This window comes from Gekko japonicus, unplaced genomic scaffold, assembly GCF_001447785.1.
Source record: "Gekko japonicus isolate JY-2015 unplaced genomic scaffold, Gekko_japonicus_V1.1 scaffold32, whole genome shotgun sequence".
Taxonomy (NCBI): domain Eukaryota; kingdom Metazoa; phylum Chordata; class Lepidosauria; order Squamata; family Gekkonidae; genus Gekko; species Gekko japonicus.
In genome coordinates, this window is record NW_015167527.1 from 1,981,156 (window position 1) to 1,989,204 (window position 8,049).

The 8,049-nt window shown below is 41.7% G+C and overlaps 1 protein-coding gene across 1 annotated transcript in view; it reads right to left on the bottom strand.

Annotated features, from left to right (window-relative positions):
* The window catches only part of ZFYVE26 (zinc finger, FYVE domain containing 26), a 66,572-nt gene that overhangs the window by 23,122 nt on the left and 35,401 nt on the right, over nt 1–8,049 (bottom strand). Inside the window, exons 22-28 of the mRNA XM_015413287.1 lie at nt 6,237–6,341; nt 5,052–5,174; nt 3,935–4,111; nt 3,309–3,555; nt 2,075–2,173; nt 474–631; nt 115–281 (exon numbers count right to left, since the gene is read on the bottom strand). Coding sequence (XP_015268773.1) covers nt 115–281; nt 474–631; nt 2,075–2,173; nt 3,309–3,555; nt 3,935–4,111; nt 5,052–5,174; nt 6,237–6,341 — 1,076 coding nt within the window. The remainder of the gene's footprint in view (nt 1–114; nt 282–473; nt 632–2,074; nt 2,174–3,308; nt 3,556–3,934; nt 4,112–5,051; nt 5,175–6,236; nt 6,342–8,049) is intronic.

Here is an 8,049-nt window from a genome sequence, read left to right on the forward strand (position 1 = left end):
CCTAGAAAGAACAAAACCATTCCGCAAAAGTATTGTGTTGACTAAAATGGCCATAGCTTGATATTCAGGACCACTACTCCAGAAAACAGAAAGAGAGGAAGAGTATTCACATACATTACTGTATCTTGGGGTAACACTGTTGAACATTCGTTGTTGCAGTAATTGTAGCACTGGTCACAGACACGAGCCAGGTTTTCCCTAACTTCCACCACCATCCTCTTGGTAGAACAGGAACTGCACACAAGCCTTCCACAACGTCTGCAGTGATGCCGCCTATTAAACTGAGACATGAGAGGAAGACTGAATATGACAGAACTAGTATTTTAGCTACTACCATTTTTATCACACTCAAGATCTCTTTGGGATGACCAGCAACATGAAACTGCTGCATGTTGTTTCTAGGCCTCTAGGTAACTGCCTTTTCAGGAGCCTGACCACAGTGTCCCAGCATGGTCCTGGTGGTGCTTCCTTACCATAGTAAAACGTTCAGTTTTGCAGACCATACACGTTCCTTCAGTTTCATCTGGGATCCACTGGTGTTTCAGTGGGGGCTTCTCAGGTGGCACAAACTCCTGAACAGAAACGGTTTGTGGTAGACTTCTTTCTCCTGGGCTGGATGAATGCAGTGCATCTTAAAACCAAAACCAATGGGGAACTGAATTACTACTACCAATACAGTGATAATATAATAAGATACTTGCACATCAACACTTGTCAAAAAAAGTAAGCAGTGGACTTCAATCGTTTTACCTCATGCTGCCTGCGTTTCTCATGTCTGCAGTCACATATTCCAGCACGGCCAACACGGGAGAAACGGAGGCTTATATACATGAGATCAGTCAACAAGGGGATTCAGTAATACATCAAACAATAAAAAGCCACGAACCATTCAAATTATACTGAAGAAATTTGGGATTTTCTTTCCAAATCACAAAATGGATATGGCATGATAGCTTTCTCAGAATGACCTGCTACTTGCTCGTTGCTACTTCACAGAAACTAGGAGGAACCAGCAGTGATAAATGATAATGCTGGTCTAACTTATCTTATCTCCGGCTCTGGTCCCAAAGAATGGAACTTTAGCACTTTTTCCCCAAGCGCAGGAACCTGCTTCTGAGGACAGCCTACATGAAGTGTGCATGATGGTGAAAGAAGGCACAGTGCGTCATCACTACCTCTCACTGTAGGTACCCAGTACCCATCCCCACAGTCACAAACCCACTGCTTCTTCAGAAATATCTGAGTACAATATATGATTAAAGCAGTGTGTAGTAGGATTTTTTGCCTCCTTCCAACTTTGTTAAAAGGTTCATTTGGCATGGTAATGAGGAGACTGAAGCTGCCCAAAATAGTGGTTTTCTGAAGACTTAGGATTCTCAGACAGATGTTGGGCCCAGGACCCAAATAATCCAGCAGCACTTTCAGAATTACTAGATGCTCACAGTGTGGGCTGAGAGGGCATGCAAAAAACAAGGTGACAGGGTTTTTTCCCCCCCATATAAGCAAGTTTGTAGCTGGCAGGCAAAGCCTTGCTTGATTGTGAATATAACACTGAAGTTCACGTCAAAAAACCCCACTGAAGTTCACTTGATGTAACCTCATGTTCATGTACAACCACTTTCTATGGGAGGAACACATCATTAGCATTAAGAGAACAGGGCACTCCTTACAGCTCAGGTTTGGGTGTTCCAGAAAGCATATCTGCATACTGCACTTTGCAACAGCGTCAGACTTTTTCTAGTTTTTTCACAGGTGTGTTTCAAAGCGCTAAGCTATGGCTAGATGTTACCTGAACAAAACTCAGGCTCATGAGTAACCTCCCTACTGTTCCCTCCTGCCCTTGTGCCTGCTCAGATTTCCGGCAGCTGGCAAACCTATTTGCCATTTTGTCGAAGAGAGGAGGAAGAAGTGAGCCTGAGGCTCTTTCATATACCTCAGCCTTCCCACAGAAATCATAATGAAAAGATCCACACTGCATTTCAAAAACAAAAGCAGACGTTAAGACTAGGACAAGATTAACAGAAATAAATACACACAGTTGAACACAGCCTAACCATTATGCCCTTTTCCTCACCAGGAAAACTAGGAGAATATAACTCTGTTGATCCCGATTTAGACAATGTGCCAGATTCAGAGACCTGACAAAGACTCTCTTGAATCTGAATAATGGAATCTAGACAAAAGAAAGAATAGTTAAAATACTGGTTAGTCGTTTTTTTTTAATCTGCAAAAGGGAAGATTACAGTAATCCACTCAGAGCAGGGCACTAAAACATTAATCCAAAATGGAAATTAATGCGTGTGACAAGTGACTATAGCTTTTGCCCAGATTTGTTCATAAATGATTTATTATTAACTGTCTAGCATGTAACACTGGGTATAAAATTCAGATTTTGCGCCTAAGCAACAGAAGGTAGGCTGATATTTAGGACCAGAAACTGCGCAGTTTAACCATACTAGAACTTTTAATGTTCTCCTTCCTGAAATGCTTTTGCCTATGCATATTTTAGAAGAGTGCAAAGTTCAGTTTACAACCCCCCCCCCAAACAATATTTGGCTAACGTAGGCCCCACAAATACTAATAAAACCTGGACACTTTTAGCCTGGAGAAGAGAAGACTCAGGAGACATGATTACACTCTCCAAATACCTGTAAGGCTACCACATGCAAGGCGGCCAAGATTTGTTATCTATTGTTCTAAAGAGGAAGACTAACTCTAATGGACTTAAGTTTCAGGAAGGGATATACTGGTTGAGTGTTAAGGAGAAACTTCCTAATGGTAAGAGTGGGTAGAAAATGGAACAGTTACCTAGGGGAATACTGGGCTCTCCCTTGCTGGAAGTCTTCAAAATGGACTTAAGTTTCAGGAAGGGATATATTGGTTGAGCGTTAAGGAGAAACTTCCTAATGGTAAAAGTGGGTAGAAAATGGAACAATTACCTAGGGGAATAGTGGGCTCTCCCTTGCTGGAAGTCTTCAAGCAGAGGCTGGACAACCATGTCAGAAATTTTCTATTTTGGATTTCTGGTACTAAGGGGTAGGAAGTTAGACAAGTATTCTGTCTGTAACCCTACTGTGACTATTGGTCACATAACTACAACACTGTGTGGCAATAAGGCCACCTGGATAGAACAGGATCGGGGGGGGGGGGGGAAGCAAGTCCCCAAGCGCCAACCTAAATTCCCAGAGCACATCACAATGAGAGTAACAGGAGCCAGCTTTCCCCTACATATCCTCCAGGATCTCTGACAACACATTTAAAATTGCAGGAATACTTCCATTCAGCAGAGACTTCTTAAATACAGTCACCTGATCTCTTTTCTTTTAATGAGATGGGGAAGTCGAGGGCTTTTCCTGCATATTTGGAAAGCAAAGCATCAACATCTTCCACAGTGAAACCTATCTCCTGCCCAACCAAGAGCTGGTGCAGCGTTTGTATGGCCACTGCAGCCCAATCCACTTTCATGTTCATCAGGAGCTGTTCCAGCATGAGCAGTGGCTTGCAGGACAGGTGAGAGTAGTTAGCACGGTAAGCCTCAGGAAGAGCCAGCAACACCTTGTACACAAAAGACAAAGAAGGATTGCTACTTCAGAAATAACTGCAGAGGCTTACCACAATACCCTGAGAAGTTAAAGTGGGAGAAATCTGCTGTGTGCTGAGCTTGTGCTTGGATCATGACACACAGTCTTTTGGTCTTGTACCCGTGATTGGCTTTCATTATTTCTGAGGCTTTCTTCCATTAGCTGCTGTACTGGTTGTGAGGAAGGAGATTGAGGAATACAGTTACACTAGGGAGGAGGGCAAATAGTCTGAGGTTTTTGTGAGGTCCTTTGTAGAGTGTCAAGACGCAGTATTAGCACCCTTCTGTTTAGCACAGTCTACCATATTAAAAGTAAAATTCAGCAATACACCCGAGAACTTGGCTCCTTCTTACCTTTGATCCTATATAGAGTGCCTGAATTTCATTGTGGCGCATTGCTGTTAAGTGCCTGTAGAAATATGTTGTGAGGTAATCTGCAAGAAAGTGAGAAGCTGCCAAGCTGGGATGTTTATCAAGGCACTGTTCACTTATGACAAGCTGAATGTCCGGGTCTTCTATCCTTTGTAAGAGCTGTGAAGACATTACAATTGCAGAGATCATTCAGATGAGACATTAAAATACTAAAGGCATAGTATATTAGAAGTCTAACATACCACAAGGCTCTGAACATACCTCAGTATCTTCTACTGTAAAGTAGCAACCAGGGGTCATTTCATAGAAAAAGAGCTGCAGGAGCTCATTAGCATATCTAATAGGCTATTAACATAATGGCTCATTAGCATATGCCATGCCCCCTGACATCACCGGAAGTGATGTCAGAAGGGGAAGCAAAAAGGGGGGGAGGCATCTTCAAAAGCCTCCCCTTCCCTTCCCCAGCTGGCCTGCCAAGGCGGGCTTGGGGGGGGGGGAAGCAAAAAGAGAAGGGGTTTAAAGTTTAAACCCCTTCTCTATGGAGTCACGCCACAGTGGCGGCGCGATCTTTCCATTATATTCTATGGGGCCATAGAATATAATAAGAAGGAGCACAGGGGCAGGGGTGGGGGCCTAGGGACAGGGCTTGCCACCACCACCATTTGTGCCCGCTCCTGGGCTGCTAGAGCGATGCTCCGGTGCGCTCTGGCCCCAAACAATCCCTGGGAGCAACAGACACTACAAAGAAAATATAGTCTACCAAATTTCTAACATGATGCCGTCTGCAGTTAACACTGGACTTCGGTCTAAAGTATTTTAGAACAGTAATCCTAAAAAAAACAATAATCCTCAAAAAAACAAAACACCAAAACGAATGAAGTTTTTTTGGATTTAACATTTCCCATAGTTTATCACCAGCTAACAATTAATTTCACAGGCAGCACTTCGATTCAGATTCCTGCGTGTCTTACAAATGGCTTAGATTTTTTGATAATGAAATAAAAGACAGAGGAGTATTTGTGATATCTAGATCCCCTCAGTCTTGCCAGGGATGTGAATGGAGAGAGAAAGATTTTGGGGACAGATAAAAAATGGTTACCAGCAAGGCCTTCTCCATGTCTCCCATCTCCAATAAGTGAAGGAGATGCTTCTGGTGAAGACTGATTAACTGATCTCTTGGAATAGGATACAGATTACCCCATTCTTCACATAACTCATATTCCTAGGATAAAAACCAAAGTTTTTTTAGCAATTCCATTTTGCACAGTTACCAACAAATATAAACAAGAAATCCAGTAACCCATACAACACTGTCGTCAGAAGGAAATAATATACAGCACTACCTCTTTTACACAAAGATAACATCACTATATAATCTTGTTTTAATTTCCAGGTTTTTTATACTATTCAAGAAATCCCCCAGATGCTCTGCCTTCTTGCTCTGCCTTCACCCTACATATATCTTCATACCTGCTAAACCATCTCTTTAAACAATAATCTTTCAGATTTAATACATAATTAGTTTTTCAGTATAAGCCATCCTCATAGACAAACATATGTAAAAACAAGAGTACCCCAGGACCATCTAGGTCAAAAAAACAACTTGGCAGTTTTTGTATAGCAATATAAAAAGGCCCCCTCCCAGCTACATTTCATTGCAATACCTCTATTCTGACAGCCTATAAAATGTTAAATACAACTGAAGCATTTTATTTTTTATTTCCCCCCAGATATATTTTCCATATAAAGTTGTAAAGTAGGCTAATGTTTTTTGTGCATTGGACTCCTCTATTTAATATCTGACATATTTGAAACAATTAAATATCTTCTTCCTTGTACAGGCAACACTATAAACAAGAAATCCAGTAACCCATACAACACTGCTCCCTTTTTCTCTTCCATGAGCATCGCTCCACTCACATAAGAGGCAAAAAGGATGATCTCATTCCCGCCCCACTACAGCAACCTGGCTGGTGTGGCTGTTTAGCACATGCAAGTCCCTCGACACCAGGAATACACTTTTCCAGGATCAGAAATGGTTCTGGAGGAGGGGAGAGCAGGGAGGATACTGGACCATGAGTGCTTTCCTACAGGCAATTTGTGGGATCGAAGCCACTGTACTGACAAGAAAGCAGGCAATTTGGAAGAAGATAAAAACTAACTCTACAGTGCTAGAACACAAAGAGGAGTCTTATCATAAGAAGTTTTATTCCAACATAAACTTTCATGGATTAAGCAAGAATAAGTTTCCCCAACTCCCCACCTCCATACAAGGCAGTCCTACCTTTGCCTCCAGAATCACCCCCAGAATAGCCTGAGGATTATCAACACAAGCTATTTTGAGATCCTGCCAGTCAAGCCACACAGGGATGTCTTGTAGATTCAGGATCTAGTAAAATAAAGAAAATAACTTTGTTATCAGTTTGAGAAAAGTGATCTTGTTGGTCTGCAGTCAAAGATCTAGGTTCAAATCCAGTAGCACTTTAAAGACCAACAAGATTTTTTTTGGGTATAAGCTTTTACAGATTTGATTTGCTATCTGATGAAGGTAGCTTGGACTCTCAAAAGTTTATACCCTGATAATTTTGTTAGTCACTAAGGTGCTACTGGGATTAAATCTAAATTTGTTACTACTGGCTGTACAAATCTTTTAAACCACCTAAATTAGAAGCTGTGTCATATATGGCTCTATAATATTTGCCTATCATACTACAGGTTCATAAAAGGAGACTAGGGATGCACATGAATCGCACTTTTGTGGTTTAGTTCATGGCTGAACCACAAGCCAATATGCCAGTTCACAAACCAAACTGGTTCACATTGGTTCATGAGCCTTTAAAGTCTAAACCCCTGCTTTCTGCTCCCCGCAGCTCAGCTATTCCCTGCAGCAGAAAGCAGGGCTTTCCAAACAGTTGAGCAGTGGGGACGACTGCTCAGCTGTTTGGGTTAAATGTCTCAGAACCATTTAAACCAAACAGCTGTTTTTCATAAAGAGCTACAAATGGCATGAAAATTCATGGAAGTTTGTGGCAGTTCTTCAGTTCTTGAACATTGCTTCATGAACCACAAACAAGCCAACATTTGTGACAAACGTACCAACAAAATTTGTGACATCAGCTGGTTTGTGCCCATCCCTAAAGGGGGCTAGTCGCCAATTGCCATAGTTCAACATGAACCTATGGACAGCTTCATGTTAGGAAACAGTTATGTGATAAGATTTCTGAATGTAAGAATCCTGAAGTGGAGTCACTGGTTAAGTTTGCTTTAGGGTCATACAGTGTTGCTCTACACAGTATGAGACCTATGGATCAAAATACAGCTGTCTGTTGTCTTATGACCCATGAAGGAAACTGCTATGTATGATACTGTGTCTTACATATGTCTCTAAGAAACAGCTGATCTTTATGTCATTTCAATTCTCCAGAAAAAGTCCTCTGAACTAAGCCAGCCAATCTTTGTAACATCTAATGTCTTTGTGTGTTTTATCTTCCTTAAAAAGAGAATCTGATGCTACATTGAACATCCGTGCATGCTACATTGTACGAGATCTTTCAGGAGCTAAAAATTAGTTTTTTTATAACAGGGTGCCTACAGCAGAATGGAGAAGATTATTACTTTATATAGTACCATCAATGTACATGGTATGTTACAGTACAAACAAAACAGAAAAGCACTGCACCCCACTGACTCGATCCCAATTCTTAGTGATGGAAAAGACAAGACCACAGAACATTTACTTCATTTTTCTCCCCAATGGGGACCCAAAGCAACATAAAAACTTTCTCCCCTTCTTCATTTTATCCTCACAATAACCCTGTGATGCAGGTTAGGCTGAGAGCGTATGACTGGCCAAGTGAACTTCAATGACAGACAGTGCAATCCTAAAAATACTTTCCTGGGAGTAAGTCCCATTGAGCAGACCTGAGTAGGTTTCTGGGTAGACTTTAGGATTACACAGAGGTTCAAACCTGGGTCTCTCAAGCCTAGTCTGACACTCATAAGAACATAAGAGATGCCAATGTTGGATCAGGCCAAAGGCCCATCCAGTCTAACACTCTGTCACACAGTGGCCAAAAATACCAGGTGCCATCAGGAGG